Source organism: Panicum virgatum, chromosome 9N (genome assembly GCF_016808335.1).
Source record: "Panicum virgatum strain AP13 chromosome 9N, P.virgatum_v5, whole genome shotgun sequence".
NCBI lineage: Eukaryota > Viridiplantae > Streptophyta > Magnoliopsida > Poales > Poaceae > Panicum > Panicum virgatum.
Window position 1 is genome coordinate 11882020 of NC_053153.1, and position 21504 is coordinate 11903523.

The 21504-nt window shown below is 51.3% G+C and overlaps 3 protein-coding genes across 3 annotated transcripts; all 3 read right to left on the minus strand.

The window, feature by feature from the left end:
- Positions 1 to 126: 126 nt before the first annotated feature.
- On the minus strand, positions 127 to 1479 carry LOC120688711. The gene has a single exon (XM_039971096.1). It carries the CDS (start codon positions 1477 to 1479, stop codon positions 127 to 129), a length of 1353 nt encoding a protein of 450 aa, XP_039827030.1.
- A 2899-nt stretch (positions 1480 to 4378) lies between these two features.
- Positions 4379 to 6287, minus strand: LOC120692295 (probable cytokinin riboside 5'-monophosphate phosphoribohydrolase LOG4). The gene is made up of 6 exons (XM_039975563.1): positions 6068 to 6287; positions 5855 to 5952; positions 5685 to 5715; positions 5456 to 5555; positions 5156 to 5226; positions 4379 to 4902 (listed from the first exon to the last, which is right to left on the minus strand). The coding sequence occupies exons 1-6, from the start codon at positions 6212 to 6214 to the stop codon at positions 4651 to 4653; spliced, it is 699 nt and encodes a 232-aa protein (XP_039831497.1). The 5' UTR covers positions 6215 to 6287; the 3' UTR covers positions 4379 to 4650.
- An 8804-nt stretch (positions 6288 to 15091) lies between these two features.
- On the minus strand, positions 15092 to 19194 carry LOC120692297 (nuclear transcription factor Y subunit A-9-like). The gene is made up of 7 exons (XM_039975564.1): positions 18980 to 19194; positions 17944 to 18260; positions 16823 to 16926; positions 16638 to 16709; positions 16030 to 16194; positions 15731 to 15854; positions 15092 to 15652 (listed from the first exon to the last, which is right to left on the minus strand). The coding sequence occupies exons 2-7, from the start codon at positions 18212 to 18214 to the stop codon at positions 15585 to 15587; spliced, it is 804 nt and encodes a 267-aa protein (XP_039831498.1). The 5' UTR covers positions 18215 to 18260; positions 18980 to 19194; the 3' UTR covers positions 15092 to 15584.
- Between the last annotated feature and the right edge of the window lie 2310 nt (positions 19195 to 21504).

Sequence of the window (21504 nt, forward strand, 5' to 3'; positions counted from 1 at the left end):
ATAAACGGATGCAGATACAAAATCTTAAATAAAAGTCTCCATCGTTAAGAAATTCTGCAAATACACAATTTAGTACGACATTTAGCCTCTACAAATTTCGTTGCCTAAATTGCATGAGCATACTACTCAAACCTGCCCGATCTTGTTCTGTCTCTGCAAGCCAGCCTCGGGGCCGAACATCCGGGCCAAAGGTATCTGGCAGTCATCGTCCGTCGCAGGACTCGGCGACCTCCCTTCTCCGCCGCCACCGCCGCCGAGTGGTGGCCGCTTCCGGTGCTTCCTCATGTGCCCGCCGAGCGCGCGCCCTGTGTGGCACTCCGTGCCACACACCTTGCACTTGTACATCGTCGTCGTCCTCACGTTGCCGTCGCCACTGGCACCGTCGTCGTGGCATGTTCCAGCGACGACCTTCTGGTTGGGGATCGCTGCACCAATCCCCGTCTTGCCGTGGGTTCTGGAGTTGCCATTGGCGAACTCATCGCCTGATACAGCGTTGCCCTTGCTGACGAGGTCAGCATTGCCATTGACATGTTCATGCCCACGGCTGTCGACACCCTTGCGATGTTCTGCAACGTCGGCGACGATAGTCTTGATCTTCCCATGGCCGCCGCCGGCGCCATTGTCTTTTCCACGGCGCGCCGCCACAGCTGCCATCTTGTCGCCCTGGGCAATGCCGCTGGCAGTCTCTTCGTTCACTTCAACCACGGCGGTCCCATTCTCATCTTTGCAGTTACCAATGCGCCCGGCTTCGCCGACGTCGTCGTCGAGATTCGCTGCAGCGGCAATGGCGATCCTGGCCTTCTTCCGGTGTCCGAGGACATGCCCTCCGAGCGCCTGGTGACTTTCAAAGCACCTCTCGCACAGGTTGCAGAGGAAACGCCCGGAAGTTGCGGCGGGCGACGCGCCAGCAGTCTTCGCCGCCGCCGTCAGATCCAGCCGCGACCCCCGTTCGCCATCCTCCTCGCAGCCCGGACCCCTTCCCCGCTTCTTCTGGACCGCGTTCTTGGATTCTCCTCCCCTTCTCCGAGCGCGATGCTCGTGCGCCGCCTTCCCGTGGCTGCCCTCGCTCCCGGACCCCCCGGCCCACACATCGCACGGCGAAGGGGCCGACTCCGACTCCGCCTCCAACTCCGAACAGCTCGGTGGCGTCCGCGCCAGCGCCGGCGCGACCGCGATCACTCCGACCCGGGCCTTCTTCGTCGGCGGCGGGGCGTCGTCCAAGATCTCCCGGCCGAGAGGCCTCTTCCTCCCCGCACCGCCTCGCTCGGAATAATCTTCTTCGTCCTCCATCGTGTCGCCATCATCATCATCATCGTCGCCGCCCTCGTCTTCATTCTCGGAGCTCGCGCCGCGATCGTCCTCCGCGTGACGGCCAGCCGCCGGCGCGGGCTGCCGCGCGAGGAACACGAAGCGGTCGACGTCGTCGTCGTCGTCGTCGTCGGAGTCAGAGCAGTAGACCTCCCCCTCGACCACCACCATCTCTTCGGCCTCTCCTCGGTCCTCGCCGAGCGAGTCTACTACTAGCGGCCGATCGACCTAGCGGCGGCGCGGATCCGTGGAGCCTGCGGACGAAACCGCCGGGGCGCTGCTTGCCTTGCTGTGGCGCGCGCGCGCGTGCGGAAAGCTGCTCGGGCAGGCGGCCTTGCTATTGCTAGGGATTATTGTTGCTGCGGGGAGCGAGGCCGCACACAGCGCAAGGGCACGGCGTTATTATAGGCGCGGTTGGGGCCGTGGGCTGGAAGTGGAAGCGCCGCGGCAGGCGGAGGGGGGTGGGCCGGCAGGGCGACCCGACTCGGATTCGGGTGGGCGGGTTGCGACCAGTTGTTGGGTCGGCAAAATGAGTGGTGGAGCCGAAACAAGGCCGCTACTTGGGTCGAGCCGAGTAATTTGGCCCAAGTACATAACGTGCACGAATGCAAAAGCTGATTTGTTACTGGATGAGCCCAGAAACAGAGCATATTTAGTATCAGGTGCCTGGGCGTCTCCAGATTGAGATTAAAGGTCCAGCTAATGTCAGACTATTTTGGAATAGCAACCAACAAATGTCAGACTAGCCTATGCCACAAAGGTTCCTTGTAATAAGCTTGGAGATTGATAATCTTACTCGAGAAAAAAAATCAAAGTGCTCAAACCTACCTATTGATTTAACCGTGGCGTGTTTTTAATTAACTATTTGAAGACCTTGTTTAGATGTTCCGTCTAAATTTTTTACATATTTCAAGTATTAATTATAGACTAATTATAAAATTAATTACAGAATTCGTTTGTAAACTACGAGACGAATTTATTAGTACTAATTAATTCATCATTAGCACATGTTTATTGTGGCTTTACTGTAGCACTTTTATTGTCTAATCATGATTTAATTAGGTTCATTAAATTTGTCTCGTAATTTACAGGCAAACTATGCATTTTTTTATTTTATCTAAATTTAATACCCCATGCATATGCCGCAAGATAATTTTGGAATTTTGCATCTAAACAAGATCGAAGTTTAGGAGGCAAAACAAAAATTTACCGACTTTTCAACCCGGACATAAAGTGACACGTTTAGATAAAGATCGAACTCGGCTCTTCTCGCTAGTTGTACGTGAGGCTTTTCCTTTTCACGGCCTTTGTTACTGCACATCACGCGCGGTACATGTGGCCAGTACACACGAGCAGTACGTGACAAAGCACTAGCAAACCTTGTCCTCCGGCTCCGATCCCCTTCTTCCCTCCCTCCCGCGCAAATAATCGGACGCCAGCGCAAGCAGACAAGCGCGACCCTGTCCCGGCTGACGAGCCGAGGGGGTGTCCTGCGGCAGGCACCACGCCGCGTCGCGAGAGCATGCACACCACACGCATCTCCACGCGGAGCGCGCGGTAGCGGAGGCTGGCGTACGGCCCGCGGCCGGTGTGCACGCACCAGCGCATGCAGGCCATGCCACGGCGTCCCCCGCCTCCCCCTGCGGCGCGCGCGGCAGAGAGAGCTGGGGGCCAGCGCCTCTCCGGCCGTGGCCGTGCTCGCCAGGAGGGCAAGCAGAAGGGCCCCGGGCAAGCACAAAGGCTGCCTGTGTGTTCTTGTAGCGGGGGAGGCGCAGAGAGCAAGGCAGATCAGACGGCAGCTCGGCGTCGCAGCTTGGCTGTGGCCGGCCAGGGCACCGTGCGTGAAGCGGCTCGGCATCAGCACGTACGCGTACCCCGGCGGCACCTCGCCCGGCCCCCAGTAATTATTGGCCCGTCCACCACGCCGGCCCGATCCGATCGATCCCCCTTGTCTCGGCACCCGGCGGGCAGCACGAGCATGCGCGGCAACGGGACCAGGGAGAGCGGCCGGCGCGCGGCAGGCTGGCGGGCGAGGTCGATCGCCTTGCGCCGGCCCCCGCGCGCCGCCGCCCCCGCATGCAGTGGGGCGGCAGGCAAGTGGCCGAAAAGACACGCCGGCAGCCGGCAGGCCGGGCAGGGGGCCGGCAGGCAGAGGCAGAGCGCGTGTTCTGGCGCGGTTAATTTGTGGCACCAACCCGGCTGACGCGCGCCCCGCTCGCGCGCGGTGGTGCGGCAGCGGAAGATCCAAGGGGGGCGCTGCCGCTGCGGCCTGCGGGGTCGCGGCGGCCGGGCCCGGCCTGGATTCTCGCTCGTGGCGCCGGTTTGCTTTCCTCGTTTATGGTAATAAAACCAGATCCCATTCCCAGGCGGCGCAGGGGGTTGCCAACTTGCCACTGACCCACTGTACGTCCCCGTGGAACTACGTCACGGGCTCAGCGCGTGCAGGTTTTCTGAGGCCATGTTTTATGATCTGCTGTTGAACGTACTGGTATTTACTGATAGATGCTAGTACCTAAGGTCTTTGCCATTGGCAAATATAGTACGTGAACTAACACTTCTCTTGATTGGATCACGTTGTCATTTAGGGTCAGTGCTCGGCATTTTATGTGTGGGACCGACCGACCGACCTATGTAACCTCCTAATACCATGATATCCATGACCATCACAGCCACCGGCTCGCTAACCTAGCTGTTTTCTATGTTGCCGCTATGCTTGAACATTTTTGTAATCCGCACCACCGTACCTCTTGATGAGATATAACCGAGCACCGTTGTATTTGTAAGAAAAGAAGCTGGAGTTGAGTGTATGAATCCTTGTTTGTCGCTGATCAAAGTACACGAGGAGTACCAAAAAAAATCATATATATACTCACTTTACACAATGAACTCTATACATTATATATGCCGCTCTGAAAAAATCCACATGCAAATATTTTGAAGACGTGAGAGAAGTAATCAGAAGGTCGTGTGCAAATTCTTTTTTGCGTTGCCGCAATATTATCATTTAGAAGAGAAGCAGCAAAAATTATAAGCATACGTTTAACATGATAAGTACGTACAAGGCGGGACATTTGCTGCCATGAAGGTACATCAAATATATATATATATGCAGCAGCGCGTTGCTTCGTGCCGGCCGGCTAATCGATCACGAGAGCTACTGCTTCGCAAGGTTAATTAATTAGCAACTGCTTGCTAGCTGGTTGCCGGATCCACACATTGCGGGAATGAAATCTAGGAGAGTATAGTACAAATTAAAACAACAAGCTCCAAATCAAGGAAACAACAGAAGAGCATATATGGATGGATCCATAGATGGCCTGAGAAACACATGATGACAATGTTCTAGTAGCTTCTTTTCCTCTTGACGCCAGCGGCGGCGGCGGCCTTCTCTTCTTCTTCGCCTCCTCCTCTGGCGGCGGCATCCTCGTCCTCGGCCGCCAGCCTCGCCTCGGTGAGCTTGGTGAGGAGCTCCGCGGCGGTGTCGGCGAGGACGAAGATGTTCCGCGCCTTGGCGTCGATGAAGCCCTCCTCGACGCCCTTGTCGAACAGCGAGAGCAGGCTGTTGTAGTAGCCGTCCACGTTGAGCAGCCCCACCTGGTGATGATGGGGGGAAAAAGCACCGGCCGGCGGCGACCACGCGGCGGCGGCGCTGATTGATTAGATCCGTTCCGTTGGCTACGCGCTAACCGTCGCTTTCGTGTCAGCGACGAGCACAACAACCACTCCATTAGTTAGGCAGGAGAGGCATGGACGCATGTCTAATGGGGCTAGATGTAGCTGCTAATGGCAGCGGGCATTATAGAAAATTAGAAATGCAAACGGCAGTTAAATACGACAAGATTGTTACCGGTTTGTTGTGGATCCCCAGCTGCGCCCACGCTATGATCTCCAACAGTTCTTCGATCGTCCCGTAACCGCCTGCGCATGTAGCTCACATCGATCATCCGGCTCTATCTCGATCGAGCTGTACTGTCCCACTGAGCGCAACCATCCTAGCTAGATAGCCATACTAATACACACTAGCTACGTGTATTATATTAGAAGCTGTACGTACGTTGCTAATAATAATAATGCCATTTATTAGTGCTGGTCTTTGACCGATAATAATGGTATAGTATTAGTGCTGGTCTTTGACCGAGAGATGGACCTGGCAGCGCGATGAAGGCGTCGGCGTGCTTCGCCATTTCTGCCTTGCGCTCATGCATGTCCCTGACCACTTTCACCTCCCCCAATGTCTCCCCTGACACCTGTGGAGATCGCCGCACGTTTAGTCCATGCGCACACCCAAATCCATGCATGGCGCCTCTGCTGGCTCCCGTCGTGTTCGAAAAGACGCCAAGGGTGACAGGTAGACAGGAATGGAGATTTGGCATTACCTCTTCAGGCAGGAGCGCGCTAGGGATGACCCTGCAGCATACAAACATGATGAGCATCAGGAGGAAGACGAAGAGATATATATCAGAAGCATGATGCAGTGAATCACTATATTAATTGGAAAGAAAAATGCTTGCATTGGGATAGCTAGACGGCATGCATCGTCTGTTACCCGAGGACGTGGCGGCCGCCCTCGTAGACGGCCTTGGACACCAGGCCCATCAGGCCGCCGCTGCCGCCGCCGTACACCAGGTTGATCTGCCTCTCGACCTGCGGAAGAACTAGCAGTAGTACTCAGGCATCCACACGCATCATGCGCAAAGAGCTAGCGAATGATTGATGAGGAATAAGCTAGCAGCTCATCAATGGCGCGCTGCTGGCCCACCAGTTGCTTTCCGAGGTCGAGCGCGGCTGCGCTGAAGGACGGCCGGTTCCCCGGCCTGCTGCCGCAGAAGACGCAGATCGTTCGAACCGGCCCCCGTCCGCCGCCGCCGCCGCTCCCCTCAGCAGACTTCTCTTGGTTCTCCTCCATGGGTCACAAACCACGCGAGGGAGGAGGAAAGGATGAGGCACCCAGGAAGGGAGGATATCCACTTATGGCCGGGGTCCCCTCCTCGATGGCCGATATATGATGGCTGGGTGCCTATTTATGCACACGAAATAAATCACTTTGCATGCAATAAATAATTACATCTCTCGTCAGCCGAAACTAATATCCCGCTGATTCATCGCCGCCTCCCTTACACACACACACACACACAAAAACAGAACTAGAATTATATAAAAAGGGATCTAGATTTGTGGAAGGCAAAATTTTGATGAGTTTCATATCATTTGAATTTGATTGGAGATTTGCGCGGCTTTCTTCTCTAACATTCCTCTGGTTGTTGACCCAATGATCGGGCCTGGGGGGCTGACTGATATGTGGGGCGGTGACGATGAGACAGTAGGACCGTAGGAGAAATTTTCATGGGATCACGTGTCTTCTGTCCCTCAAGCATTTGTTTCTATAAAGCATTTGTGTGTGGAAGGAACATGATGTCCATCCATGAATCTGTTTTATGTGTGGATATATATTCTGCCTTTTTCAAAATAGAGGACGCCTATAGTAGGGTCCACTAGTACACAAACGGCCTTTTGTCCTGAGCAACAACCCTTGTTGATCCCGATTTTTGAACCGGGACCATGAGTCCGGGACACCATGAGTCGGGACAAAAGGTTCGGACTTTTAGTCCCAGGTCCAATAATTGGGACTAAAGGCCATGTGTAAGATAAAATAATATTTTGCGTCACCCAGGATTCAAACCTGAGATGTCTTGCATCGAGTGTAGCTTCTTTAACACCCCACCTACATACCACATATGACATTAGATAGAATGCATTTATGTTAAACTAACCCATAAAAGACCCTTTAGTTCCGGTTGGAGCCACCAACTGGGGATAAAAGTCCTTTTAGCCTAGGTTGGAGCCACCAGCTGGGACTAAATGTCCAAGGCCTTTGGTCCCAGTTGGAGCCACGAACTAAGATTAAAGGGTAACTTTTAGTCCTGGTTGGTGGCTCCAATCAGGACTAAAGCTCCCCGCTGTCCCCTAACCGTTGGACCCGGGACTAAAGACTTTATTGGTCCCAAGTCCAATGGTGATCGAAAATAATGTGTTGGATCAAAGGCTTTTTCTGTAGTAGTGGTCGGTCTTGTGGTGGTAGAGCTAGACATGGCACGACGTGGGAGAAGTAGAGAGGATCTCAGATTCTTTGGTGTCGAAAGAGGTGCATTTATTAGATGAAGTGGAATGGAGGTGGAAATGAAGGGAAGGGCTAGTGATAGATGTGATCGCGGTCCACGGAGAATGGTGCACGTGGAGATAAGAGCAATGTGTGGCAATAGTGAACATGAATGATCTTTGTTGTCGATTTGGCTATATATATGCGAATAATCATCCAGATGAATTGGTTAGATGGCTCTCTAGCACTACATGGATCGTGAATTTCATACTAGGGTTAAAAAAAGGCAAAAAACCCCTTGCTGGTGCAGCTAGGGTTAGGAGTTTTCTCCACTAGAAAGCCGATTGCTTTCTTTTTAATTAAATACAATGGGTCATCGTACCCCTTCGGTTGAGTTTTTTTTTTGGCTATATATGGGTAAGGCTGAATTACTGAACTGGCGAGTGGGAACGATGCATTACATATGTTGTCATGTTACGTACATAATTTTCTGCTATACCTACAAATATATATAGTTAAGACAAACAAAAGTAGGGTTGTTTCTTTTGGCTTAAGATTCGATTTGTATCTGCAAGGTAGCACTCGCTGTAAACTCATTGAAGGTTTTATTTATCCTTGTAGTACTGCACGGCTCCATAACCAGTAACCACATCAAGATGCGGCGGTCCCTCCGTGTTAGCACTTAGGTTGTGTTTAGTTCGCGAAAAAGTTTAGGTTTTTGTATTGTAGCATATTTTGTTGTTATTTAACAATTAATATCTAATCATGGACTAATTAGACTTAAAAGATTCATCTCGTATGAAACAGTTAAACTGTATAATTAGTTATTTTTTCAATTGCATTTAAATGCTCTATGCATCTTGTATGAAACAGTTAAACTGTGTAATTAGTTATTTTTTCAACTGTATTTAAATGCTACATGCATGTGTCTGAAGATTCGATGCGATGGATACTGTAGAATTTTTTTTTGAACTAAATATGGCCGAAACCGACGCTTAGCAGGAGTCAATCAGGAAATTAAAAGTTTGACCTAACACTGCGCACAGCCAGTACGCGCTCCGGCCAGTTGGACAGCGTAGTACGGCCGCCGGTCGGCGCGCGACCGATCCCCACTCACCCCACTAGCTCTCCCGTGCGCCGTGCTCGCGGCGTGCGTACGATCGATGGCGCGCGCGGCGCCCCTTTTAACCCCGCCGCGCGCGCGTGCCTGCGGAGCCCGGTGGATTCGTACGCTCGCCGCCGGCGCCGGGCTGGGCAGGTTGCCAGGTTCGTCACGGTGCGCTAGCTCTGGCCTCTGGGGCAGCGCGCCACCGAACTATCGCATCGTCGCGTGCGAGACGGCCGGCAGGCCGCTGCGCAAAGCTGCCGCCAGCTCGGAGAGATCGGGCCGGGGGCGCGGCACATGCATGCATGCTCGCGCATGAAACATACGCAATTCGTTTGGTTGGCCGGCCAGGCCAGCAACTGATGAATCGTGAAGCGTGGTTCGCGAGAGGAGCAGTAGCGTGTACTGGCACATTTTCCTGCAAAACGGGTTGCATTCCCCTTCAAGTACCTCGGGCTACCACTGACCATTCACAGCCTACGACGAGTTGATTTCCAACCACTCATCGACAAGGTGGCTGGGAGATTGAGCTCCTGGCAAGGGCGCCTGCTAAGCATTGCAGGACGTAACACGCTAGTCAAGGCAGTGCTCTCCTCTCAACCAACTTATTTCCTAACTGCGCTCAGGGCTTCTGATGAGGTGTTCGAGGAAATTGACTCAAGGCGCAGAAGATTCCTTTGGGCTGGGCTTGAAAGGATTTCAGGAGGCAAATGTAAGGTCAATTGGCGTAGATGCAACAGGCCGACTAATCTATGAGGGTTTGGGATTCTTGACCTCAGGAAGTTTGCGCGGGCACTACGGATTCGTTGGCTTTGGCACTATTGGAAGAGCGACAATAAGCCTTGGGTAGGAACGGAAATCCCATGCGACAAAATTGACCGACAATTGTTTAATGCATCCACCACAATCACTTTTGGGGATGGAAGTAAGGCCCATTTCTAGCAGTCAGCGTGGCTGGAAGGCCAAGCACCAAAAGACTTGGCTCCTAACTTGTTTGCCTCTAGTAAAAAAAAAGTGCTTATCAGTTAGAGCTGCGATTCAGGATAACTCTTGGGTGCGGAACATCAGGATTCCACTACTCACCTCTCAGCAGCATTTTGTGGAGTTTGTCAACCTTTGGACACGGCTGCAATCTGTTGAGTTGCGTCCGGGGGTGCCGGATCAAATCGAGTGGAAGCTAAGTGCACACGGAGAATACTCCACCAAATCAGCGTACATGGTTCAATTTTTGGGTGCCATGGACACGAATCTGGATCAGTTGATATGGAAAGCGTGGGCACCACCAAAATGTAAAATCTTCGCTTGGCTAGCCTACCAGAACCGGTTGTGGACTGCAGATCGGCTTGAACGGAGGGGGTGGCCGAACCAGAAGAAGTGTCCGCTATGTAGACATACGGACGAGTCAGCTCTGCATTTATTTGCGCAATGTCGTTACACCAGACATCTTTGGACAGAGCTTGGGGCCAGTGTACCTACGACAACCGCAGATATGGCTTCATGGGATACCTGCGATAGCGCAGCCCAATGGTGGAAGGTGGCAAGTGCTTCGACTGAACTGTCACCTAAGACGATGCGGTCGCTTTTGTTGCTCATTTCTTGGGAAATTTGGAATGAGAGGAATGGAAGAATCTTCCGACACAAAGAGTCCTCGGTCCTAACGTTACTTGCAAAAATCAAAGAGGAAGCCCGTGCCTGGCGCTTGGCAGGAGCTAAACGTCTGAGTGATTTATGGCCTGGAGATTGGAGTAGCTCTCATCTTTTTTCTCTCTTTTGGGCTTAAGCCTTTTGCATTGTTCTCACTCTTCTTTATTAATACATGAACGGCAAAACTCTTGCCGGATCGTTTTCAAAAATAAATCTTCGTGCACGCCTACTGATTCCAGTCCCCACAGATGTTCCGATCCATATGAAAGAAAAAAAACATAAAAAAAAGTTTAGAGGCTCTATGACATCGATCGGGCGGGCTATAGATCCTATCCGCGCAGAGATTCTTCCGGCCCCCGGCAGCATAAGAAATCTAGGCAGCAATGTGCCTAAAGATACTTTTGCACTAATTAACAATTGAGCAGAAGAAGATGCGTAGACGTACTAGAGTACAGCTTTATGCCTCAGCCGGCCAGGACCGAAAAGTCGATGCAAATATATGTGGATTCTCTGATTCTTTAGTGATGGGGCTGGTTGTTGCAGCCGACGGCCCAACCTCATCTCTCTCTTTCTTGCAGAACTAGAACACTACAGCTTTACAAACAAATCAAGTTACAGTAGAACATCAAGTCCAAAAGACAACCCAAAATTGACCATATATATATATATATATAACATCTCGCGTTGCTGAATGCCCCATCAATGATCAGTCTGCTGACGATTATTCTGCAAAAAAAGAAGAAGAAGAAGAAAGAAACCAATCATCTATGTAATCATGCACAATGCTTGTGCAGGGGGGGGGGTCCTACTACTGACCACTAGATCAGTCAGAAATAATGTTTAAGAAAAACTCAGTCAGAAACCACGTCTTGCATTGTGCATTGATCAGTCCAATAGGAAACGCACAGATGATATGGCCGGATCAACAGTACCACATTGTCAGTCAACGAATTTTTTTTGACGCCTCTCATCTGGGTACAGCTGTAGCATCTGTTCACGCACGCACGCACGCACACCACCCTACACACGCACACACCACACGTGTACAACCAGACCTACAACTACACACAGATACGAAGACCGCGTCCTTCTAGAGATCACCGAAACCTCCAAGGCTCCGTAGGTGACGAGCGCGTTACAGTCCCTTTGTGGTTCCACGCGTGGGAGGCTGTAGAAATTATTGGGAAACACTGTTCCCGGTGAGAACACCAACGTCGAACCTGGGGTTCGAACGCTGGTGGGCAGCGTGCCCACTGGCAAGCGCTACCAACCGAGCTGGAGCTCGTTCTCTTGTCAGTCAACGAATGGTTGTACTACTGGTAATCTCTGGTGAAAATTACCTGCGTGCAGTTCACGCATAGTAGAGCTGACTCTGCAGGCAATATCCGAATCGACCGTGTCAGTCCGAAACAAATAAAAAAGATCAATAACTGTAACAGATTTAATCAGGAGACCATGTCGGAGCTAAGGCAAGAAGTAGCGAAATTCCTGTTTTTAAAACTTTTGGTCCATGTACTTATTTCTTTTTAAAGGAAAAGGTGAAACAGATAATACTGTAGTAATGGCCCCATGAGAAATCAGAGCAGAACTACTCTAGTAAGCTTTTACTTCATGTATTCATTGCTTATTCTACAAAAAAGAAAAGAAAAACTACTCTAGTACTAAGCGTTGCAACAATTTTACAACAAAGCTATTTTGAAATTTGAGAAATATGAACATGTAACCTACTATAGTGTTACGTTTGCAAAGAATCATTGCATTTCAGAGTTACTCCTTCTATTCTGAATTATAGGGTATTTTGGTTTGTCCTATAAATCAAATTCAAACTAGTCTAAGTTTAACCAAATCTATAAAAAAGAGTAATAATATTTTAAATATCAAATAAAAATAATTAAATTATTATAAATATACTTTTATAATTTACTTATTTGGCGTGTTACGTGTTAATAATATTATTTTCTATAAATTTGATTAAATTTAGACTAGTTAACTTATTAAACTAAACTAAATTCCTTATATCTGAGAACGAGAACGGAGGGAGGGAGTAGGCCGGATCGGACGATCCGTCCTTCGAATCTTTGTCATTGTTCCTCCAACATACGAGCTCACCGGCCCTGCTAGTACCGTTGTGCTGCTTAACATCCACTACTAGCCTCGATTGGCGAGACCTACATGCTTTCATATGCCTAAAAGTGTCCAGCAACTGGCAAAACGCTGGTGCGGGGTTCGGAAGTCTAATCCTCAACCGATGTCAGGAATGTTGAGTACTCTATCCTGCTTGTGATGAGTGAATTGTGAACCGTGCGGTGTGATCGTGTGCTTGGTCTTTGGATTGCAGGTACACGAGCGTCGAGTGTCGACGGGGGGCTGCCGTGGAGGTACTGTGGCCGATGGACCGTGCGGTGGACGGCGGTGAAGGGCAGCCGGGACCGGAGCTCGGACCGGGCGGCAGATGTGGCGTCCACTCCTGGATCGAGGGCGCAAGCGGCGACGGAAGGCGGATTTCTTGGTTTGCGCCACAAAACCAAGGAGGCGGACGGCGGTTGAAGACGCCAAATCGTGGAGGCACGGGCGTCGGTCTCGGGACTGACGGAGGCGACGGGCGTCGACGGCGTCTAGGGCCTCGCTGCGGGCGAGGAGGTGACGGGCGTCGGGCGGCGTCCAGGGCCGTCAGAAGGCCGAGGCGGGAACGGCGTCTAGGGCCACGGCGTGGAGGCGGGAATCTTCCCGCGCGTGAGGTTTTGGCGATTTTCTCAAAACCGGCCACCTACCCGGGTTTCGCGGACCCTCCAAAACCGCGGACGGGATCTTCATCAAGACGGCGGCATCGCGGAGAAGAATTCGTTTCGAAGAAAGAACCTCGGCCGTCGGATGAGATCGTTGTACAGGGGGTGCCGCAGGCCAACCGGTCTGACCGGTCCCAGGCACCGGTCTGACCGGTCTAACCAACCGGTCCAGCGTACCGGTCTGACCGATCCCGCGGGTATAAATACCCCTTCACTTGTGTTAGGTTAATTGCGGCTTTTGTAACTCGTCCGTGAATTCTCTGTTTCCCCAGGCCGCCGCCCCTGTGTTCCTCTTCCTCAGTTCATCTCTTTAGGGTAGATTTGAATGTTGTTTGTGTGAGAACTCTTGTGAATTTGATTGGGAAAGGAGGCCCTAACCTCCTCGTGCCCTCTGGGCGATTTGAATCAATCCATCTCCTCGTTTTGTGCCTTGTTTGATGAAATTTCGATTTTGTTTTTGGTGCACTTGATTGTGAGGAGTCCATGAGTTCTTTGCTGTGATTCCCGTGCTCCCAACTCTAACCTAAACCCTCTGGAATCACTGGCGTGTTCGAATTCGAGTTCTTGAGTGTTTGAGAAAACCCCAATCCCTTTTGATTTCCCCCATAATTCTCACGATTTGTTGATCTTTGGGACGAGATCTTTTGGGGATATGCTCACGGGGTAGGGGCGAAGCATTCCCCCAAGTTTCGTCGGATTTCGTGGTCGTTTGCTCGGGATTCACCGTTTGAATCCAATTTCTCGGGGGTTTTCTGGGTGCTACCGGTCAGACCGGTAGGCACGACCGGTCAGACCGGTCCAGCGCACCGGTCAGACCGGTCCAGGCGGATCAGTTCTGCAGCTTTCCCTATTCGCTTCCGTTTTGCTTCGTGGGTTCGCTCGCTCGTTCGAGGTCTTTTGTGTTGGGTTAGCTTTTCAACAGTTACCCTAAACTTTGGTCAGAACGCTTGAGGGCTTGGGCGATTTTGGGACATAGGCCGACGGTTTGAATTTCGGAAAAAATTTTGATCGGCTCCCATTCACCCCCCTCTGGTCGCTGGCTTCGGTCCCACACAATGTTCGCCGCATCAGGGTTCCCAACCAACACGATCCCTTTGGTCAACTTGGGAGTGAACAAGATTCTTTGTATCATAAGTATAATTAATCACTAGACCAGACACACTGGCAGCTAGACCTGTTGACCTGTTTACTGCCTGGGCGCAACTAACCTAAACGTGCCTGGGCGCAACTAACCTAAACGCGGGGTGCGCCGCCTGCCCAATCACGCGCGCCGGTATGTAATTTCGCATGGCTGCTGTTTGCGTCTTGGCAAATAAATAGAGAGAACTGCTGGCGACGTCTTACCTAGGGGTGGTAATGGGCCATGATTCTAGTGGCTTCTTCACAGCCCAACAAATTCTTTAAATTTTTTAGCTCAAAATTGTATAAGATTATAGTCTGGTCTTTTTAAGACCCGGCCTTTTTAAAGTCCAGCCCTTAGATTTTCTAATTCAAAATGTTGAGCTCTTTACCACCCCTAACCTTATCTTACCACCGCGTGAGGCACAATAATTCAATATCATACTTCATACCCACTGTCGTATTAAGTCCTAACCTAGTCCCCTCGCAAAAAAAGAAGTCCTCCTTAGTTAACAACTGGAGTAGTTTTGTTTGCGAGTAGATCGCGTTTAGCTGGTCTGGCCTGACTTCCGTTACGTTGTGTGAGTCTGTGACACATCATTGGCAATCAAAGTTGCAACATCAAGTCAGGCTCTTCTATTCTTCTTCTCGACCGAATTGGAGCTTGCGAGGGGCAACAAAGCGCAGAAACTCGATTGGGGGGCCGCGGCGGATGGTTATGGCCCGAGGTCGCTGAAAGGAGATGCTGTGGGCCTCTCAGGCCCGCCGAGAGGGCCCAGCTGGGCTGGCTGACCGAAGAGATGCAAGCACAGCGAGCGAGTCAACGAAGCAAAAGAGCCAGTCTCCGAGAATTTCCTAGGAAATTCATAAATCCCGAGCGATCCATCCGTGTGGTTCAGACCGGCTCACGGCAGGACCGCAGGATCCTTTACAAGGGCGAGTCGACGCTCGCGTAGATTTCCTGCATTCCGCGTACAGAAAGAGTGGCAACACAAGGGATCGAAACAAGCATCTGCCTTTTGCACTGGAATATTCAGTACAAGACGGGTGTTGCTGATTGCTTAACACCCAACAGACCAGCATGAATTGCTACCCCTGAACAACGAGTTTCAGCTTTGGCCATGTTTACAGCTCAAATTCACAGCAATACGGAGTCAATACGAAGTTGATCTTAATTATACAGATGTTCCGCAGGACGCCGACAAGCGAACACAACATTAGTTTCACTTACAAGTTACAGCACACCAGTTACACACAAGGGCGGGATGCGAAAGCCAAGAATGAATTGCCTGAAAACAGCAGACCTAACCCATGGCATTGAACACTTATACGGACACCTGCGCCCACAAGAGCGCTCTGCCAGGACCTGGTACCAAGCTCACTCAGGTGAACGAGCCTTGGGCCGCCTTGCACAACCAAGGCAGGTCGCTAAGATGGCAGCGCGGCGCTGGGGCAGGAGTCCGGTCTCTCAAGTGCCTATGCCTGCGGGCAGAAACCACTGTTCTAGGATGCAAGACCAACTACATCATGCCTCGTTCTGTCGTAGCTGCAGTAAGTCAGGAGGGACACGGAGATGCTCGGAGTTTTGATCTCCTAATGGATGTAGAAGCAGGGTGTCAGGAATGGAAATGCATGCGCTTGTATTTGTGTTTTACGAGAAGCAAAGCGTACCTTTCTTAGGTTCAGCATTACCATTCGGAGTACCATTGTCACTTTTCTTTGTGTTCAGGAAGCGTCCCCCATTTCCTCTTGCCCTTCTCATTGCGTGTTGATGACGAGACTCATGAAGATAGGGCTGCAATATCAATTCATGTTCTCAGATGACAATCAAGCTATATGATTCATTCACATTTGAATCCGAAAAGAATAGACATACAGAGTTTAGTTTACCAAGGATCGCACTTATTGCCAATCTGAAAAATCACAGGGGAAATATAGAGGAGGCATGACCACAGTATTGCTTAACTAACCTTCCTGGTTTTGACCACCTTTTTCTCAAGTTCAGCCTTGGCACGTGACTGCCTTCGTCTTAAAATTCCATGGTACTGCTTTGCATTTACATAAACAGGCTCCTCCGATACTTCAAGAGGTAATGGCATGCGAGAGTGGGATAATCCTGGCAGCTGGAAATGAGCCTGCAGAGACAATAAAAACTGTAGGTATAAGGAAAACTAAAGCTCATCAAGAACACATCTTTGTTTTTCCGATAACTATACATTACAAAAGGTGAATGTGGTATAGCCAAAGTGTCATGCTTGCATTACCATCTCCTGTACTTATGACAACATTTTTACTAATAAACACAGGAATCCAAATATTTCCAATGGAACTTCAGTAACCTTTTCTGAATTCTGTAGTGTAATTTCAATAGGGAACATAGTACCCATATAGAGTTTTGAAAACTGTTTAGGATAGACAACTGTTCAATAGTAACATATTCACTCCATCTGCAATTATCTATCTCAGATTATATTGTGATTGCGTGAAGCATATAGCCAGTACCAAAATTTAGACTATAAAGAATTGCATATAAGGAGCGAGATATAGTCTAATGCTTAAATAGGCAACAAAATAGTACCAGAGCTTGAGTGCCATATGGAGGAATCATTCCAGCGTAGTAAGGATCTGGGTACTGATATGCTGCTGAACCCTACAAAAGGAAAGGTATGGACATGAGACAAGAGTTACAGTGCCTGACATGTTCAAAGAAAATGAAAACATGAACAGACAAGAAACAGAATCCATAGAGAAAAGGGTGCGCACAATTGATTGGTTCAGTTCCAGCTGTGAATATGGTGTCAAATACTCTGACATCAAAGCAGGCATCTGTGATGTGGCGTGGTTCTTTTCTTGACCAGCACTTCCATCTGGAATTAAAATAACATAAATTCTAAATTTGTTATTGGAAGGTAAAAAATACTTTCATTGCTGACATGTCCAACGAAGGCCTCCTGAGGCGCCGGTGCGTAATGGGGTTCTTGAACGGGTCGATAATGTAAAGAGGGGTAGAGGTAGACCTAAACTGACGTGGGATGAGTCGGTTAAGAGAGACCTTAAGGATTGAAATATCTCTAAAGAGATAGCTTTGGATAGGAGCGCTTGGAGACTAGCTATCAATGTACCTGAACCTTGAACTTATTTCTTTCGGGTTTCATCTCTAGCCTACCCCAACTTGCTTGGGAAAAAAAGGCTATGTTGTTGTTGTTGCTGCTGTAATATGCACAACGTCTAATGTTACCATGATTAATGAAAACTTCTATGTAGAGAGAGAAACATTTGCACATAAGGACACAATAAGAGGAAATCATCACCCTGGAACTGTCAATACTGTACCAGGCAAAACTACAGGACGGTTAGCACAAGATCAAGAAAAGACCCCACAGCAACCCACGACCACTATCATATATTCATATTGGAAACTACTCCTGTTGATCAAAGTACTTTCCTAGTGGTAACTATGATCGTCTGTAAGATGGTATTCCTTGAACAAATAACTAGGCTAGTGAAGCTATGAATAAACTAGCTGCGATGATTAATAGCAATCCTACATCAGATTTCGGCAGAGTAGATTTCCTAATTGGAAGACTGACAGAGTCCAGCATCTTTCTCTGAATCTTATAAGAGACCAAAACGAAAACAAATATATAATGCATTAAATGTCAGAATTCCCCCCATCCTTTTATGCCATATAAGGAAACTGGAAGTATCCTACGCAGGAGCAATCTACCTATGGGCAATTGTAGATGAATTCAGATCCAGATGAAGTACTGCGTGCTAAAAAAAAGCAAGAACGCTGAACTGTAGAGAACAGAAACCATTACAACAACTTCCTACAATAACAGCTCATCTCCTTTAATACATACTGAAAAGCTAGCAGCACATACCTTTTGGTTCCCCAGATCTCCGTGAATCCCCGCTGCTCTCGTCACTCGCAGCGCCTTTGGCAGCCCCGGCACCACCACTACTACCTACCGGGCTGCTCGACAGGCTGATCCCTGCCCCGCTCCCCGGCGCCACAACGGCAGGCGCCACTGCACCGAGCCCGGCCCCGGAGCTCGTCCACCACGGCTGCTGCATCGCCGCGCCGCCTGAAGGCAGCGCGGCACCGGGCCCTCTGGGCTCCACCAGGTTCGTTCCGTCCGGGCGCGACTCCATGATGCTCGGTGATCACCCTCGCAGCCCCGCCGGCCGCGTTCTGTTTCTGTGGCATGCGAGCCATGGAAAAGTCAAACACAGCTGAACAGTGGCAGTACGTCACAAACGAGGATCGAGACTGAAAGCCGGATATGCTCGCGTATCATGCGGCACATGAACACTGGGAATGAAACACCAGCACCAATTCGAGCACGGATGGAGGCACAGAGCAGAGGCTCTCCGACGAGCCTCGAGTCTGAACAATTGAACATCGGAATCAGCAAGAACTGCCGAACAAAAGTGAGGCAAAACACCATCCGACACAGCCGGAACTGCTGAAGTGCACAGGAGTTCTCGGTCAACTGGAGTACTGGACACTCGAACAACGACACTAACCAGCACCCAACAAGCTAGCCGCAGAAATCAGAGTACCCCTGATCCCACTACAGAAATTACAGCGCCAACAAGGTCAGCAACCATGTCTCCCCGATCCAACCGGCGGAAGAACTCCATCCCGAAATTCGCCGGCCCAAAAGCAACAGGATCCCCGCCACGACGGCTTCGCTCCGGGAAATTGGGACACCGCCTTATCCGAAACCCGGCCGCCGCCCGAAAAATAGAAACAGGGCGGCGGGCAGCATCGAAGCCCGAGGCGGCCAGAAAAAAAAAAGGGCCATCACGAAAGCGCCAATCAGGAAACAAGGGAATAAAAGGCGAAGCAAGCAACGGGGGAGGAGAGGAAGGGAAGGCCGGAAGGGGGAGAGCCGAGAGCGAGCCGGTACTGACCACTGGGCGCGGAGGCTCGCCCGGAGGCGGCGGCCAATAGGCGAGCGCGTCGTCTCCTCCGCTCCCTCCTCTATCCCTGCCTCCCGCTGGCTGCGGTGGGGCGCGGGGAGGAGAGGATCCGAGTCCGGCCAATCGGAGCACGCCCGGCGCAGAGCCGCAGCGGCTAAGACGGGATTGGGCAGGGGATTATTGTAGTGGCCTGGACAGGTGGGCGACGGGTGCCTCGGCTTATTGTATTTAGAGTAAGGCCCTGTTTGCACCGCGAGCACCAGCCGCGCGTCCTTATCCGCGAACGCAGCTCGGATGCCGCTTCTCCTCTTTTCCCTGTGCAGTACAAAGTTTCGCTTTTTTTTTCTGCAGGCGTTGGCTAGACGCGCGTCTAACGCGAAGCATTTGCCAGGATTATTCTGCAGGCGTTGGCCAGACGCGCGTCTAACGCGAAGCATTTGTCGGGATTATTTCCGCTTACCGTGTTTAATCCTCGCCACCGCGGTCCCAAACAGGCTCCAAAATGTATGGGCGGTACATGAACTTGTCCGGCTATGTCATCTAGATCCCAAAACTTCTAAAGTACATTTTCAAGTCCGCGAACTTACTAATTGTGCCATATAGGTCCAAATTTTCATAACTTATATTAAACAGTCTAAGTGGCATGTTGACTGTGCAATGACATGGACCTAATATGGGACCCGCGATTTCTCTGCTGCTCCTTCTTCCTTGCGCCAGGCAAGAACAGAACCGAGCGCAGGCACTGCTCCTCCGAGCGTTCCCCATCGCCTCGGACCACCTCCTCCCAAATCTGTCGCGCCCACGCCCCCCTCACTGCCCCAGCTCTCTCCCCAACCTCTCCTCATCGAGCTCCGGCCACCACCCGGCCGAAATCGTGCCGCCCACCTCCCGCCATTGTTGCCGCCACCGAGCCGAGCTCGAGCTCACGTGGCCAGACCGACCGGACCGCCGAGCGCCACCGCTGCCGACGCGGGGCGTCGTCGCACCTGGCCGTAGCCCTGTTCCGCTGCGGCCGCCACACGATGACGCTCCTCCCCGCCGCGTGAGCCGAAGCAGGAGCGGAGCAGGCGCCTTCTTCCGCGCCTGCGCCGGCAGCAGTGGTGCTCGGGGTCGCGCCGCGGCGGCGAGCAGGGGCGCCGAGGGCACCGGCGTCCATGAGGATGACGATGAGGATGGCGTGGTAGAGCAGGACCATGTTCCTCCGTGTGGCGAGGTCCCGGAGGTTGTGGTCGTCAGGGTGGAGGCGGTCGAGCGCGGCGAGCAAGACATCGGTGGGCGCCGGTGCGGCAGCTGGAGAGGGCCGCGTGGGCGAGGAGGAGGAACACTACCGCGGAGCAAGAGAAGAGCAGCGCCGCGGCCCGGGTCTCAGCAGTCTCCATGGCCATCGTGGTGCTCGGTGAGGCGGGTGGCAGAGCTTTGTCGTTGCCTGCACACTACCGGCGAGGAACCCGAGCGCGGCAACCAGATGTCCACCGCCTTGCGGTGGTGCTCGAACGCGAGAACGCGACGGTGAGGCGCTGCACAGGCCAATCTGGCCACGGTTCCGCCCCGGCCCGCCGCTGGCCGACCTCGCTGGCTGACCACCGCGCCGGCCGTGACCAGGCCCGCGCCCCTTGCCTCCCTTTCCGCGCCCCAGAACCTGAGCCCATGTCCCGCGCATGCACCTACAGTCCCACGCCCCTCTATCGCGTCCTCACTGGCAGTGGCGAGCACGCCGCCGCCCAGCGGCTAGCGCCGCCGTGCGCCCCTCTCCGCCGCCGCTCATGCTTCGGGCCGCGTTTGGACCCCCCCCCCCCCCCCGCATCCCATGGTTAGATGCTAGAGATCGAGAGGAGTCCGATGGTGGTGCTCCCGTAGCCGGAATCCTTGCCGACGGCGAGCTCTCGCTGGTCAAAGCGCCGCCCCTGCATCTGTCCCTATGACAGGTTGGGTCGTTGACCCTGCTGACAAGAGGGCCCCACATGTCAGGTCAATGTCATTGGCCAGTCAGCATGCCACTTGGACTATTTAGTGTAAGTTATGAAGATTTGGACCTATATAGCACAATTAACAAGTTCGAGGACTTGAAAATGCACTTTAGAAATTTGAGGACCTAGATGACATAGCAAGACAAGTTCATGTACCACTCATGCATTTTACTCTTGTATTTATTAAAGCTCAAGCTTAATTTTTATATACTTCTAAATATTTAGTAAAAACATCTTCAATAGATTACTCATATCTGATATCAAAAGATATTGTCTCTTCATTGCTAATAATTACTTTTGTGTTTCATCAGGTAATACTTCCTCCACATACATATGTAGGCATACTGTGGTTTTTTATTTTAGCCAGTTTATTATGCCGTGTTCCAATAACTGTAATTAATTCTCGGGCAGGAAAATGAAACGGTTATGCATGCATGCATGATTAATCCATTGGTGAATTAGCTTGAGTTAAAAAATTTTTGGAGTAATCACTCCATGAGGCCATGCAAAAGGAAGTTAATATGATTAGAGTAATTGGCATGCACACTG

Bases quoted from the DNA above. Each gene is read 5' to 3' on its own strand.
- LOC120692297 (XM_039975564.1), bottom strand. From the start codon at position 18,214: ATGGAGTCGCGCCCGGACGGAACGAACCTGGTGGAGCCCAGAGGGCCC. The intron at 16,710-16,822 runs GTGCGCACCCTT...TTCCTTTTGTAG, and splicing joins TGGAACTGAACCAATCAATT to GGTTCAGCAGCATATCAGTA. The intron at 16,195-16,637 runs GTACTATTTTGT...TTGTCTCTGCAG, and splicing joins CATATGGCACTCAAGCTCTG to GCTCATTTCCAGCTGCCAGG.
- LOC120692295 (XM_039975563.1), bottom strand. From the start codon at position 6,214: ATGGAGGAGAACCAAGAGAAGTCTGCTGAGGGGAGCGGCGGCGGCGGC. The intron at 5,716-5,854 runs GTAACAGACGAT...TGTATGCTGCAG, and splicing joins GGCGGCCGCCACGTCCTCGG to GGTCATCCCTAGCGCGCTCC. The intron at 5,227-5,455 runs GTCCATCTCTCG...CTACATGCGCAG, and splicing joins CGCCTTCATCGCGCTGCCAG to GCGGTTACGGGACGATCGAA.
- LOC120688711 (XM_039971096.1), bottom strand. From the start codon at position 1,479: ATGGTGGTGGTCGAGGGGGAGGTCTACTGCTCTGACTCCGACGACGAC.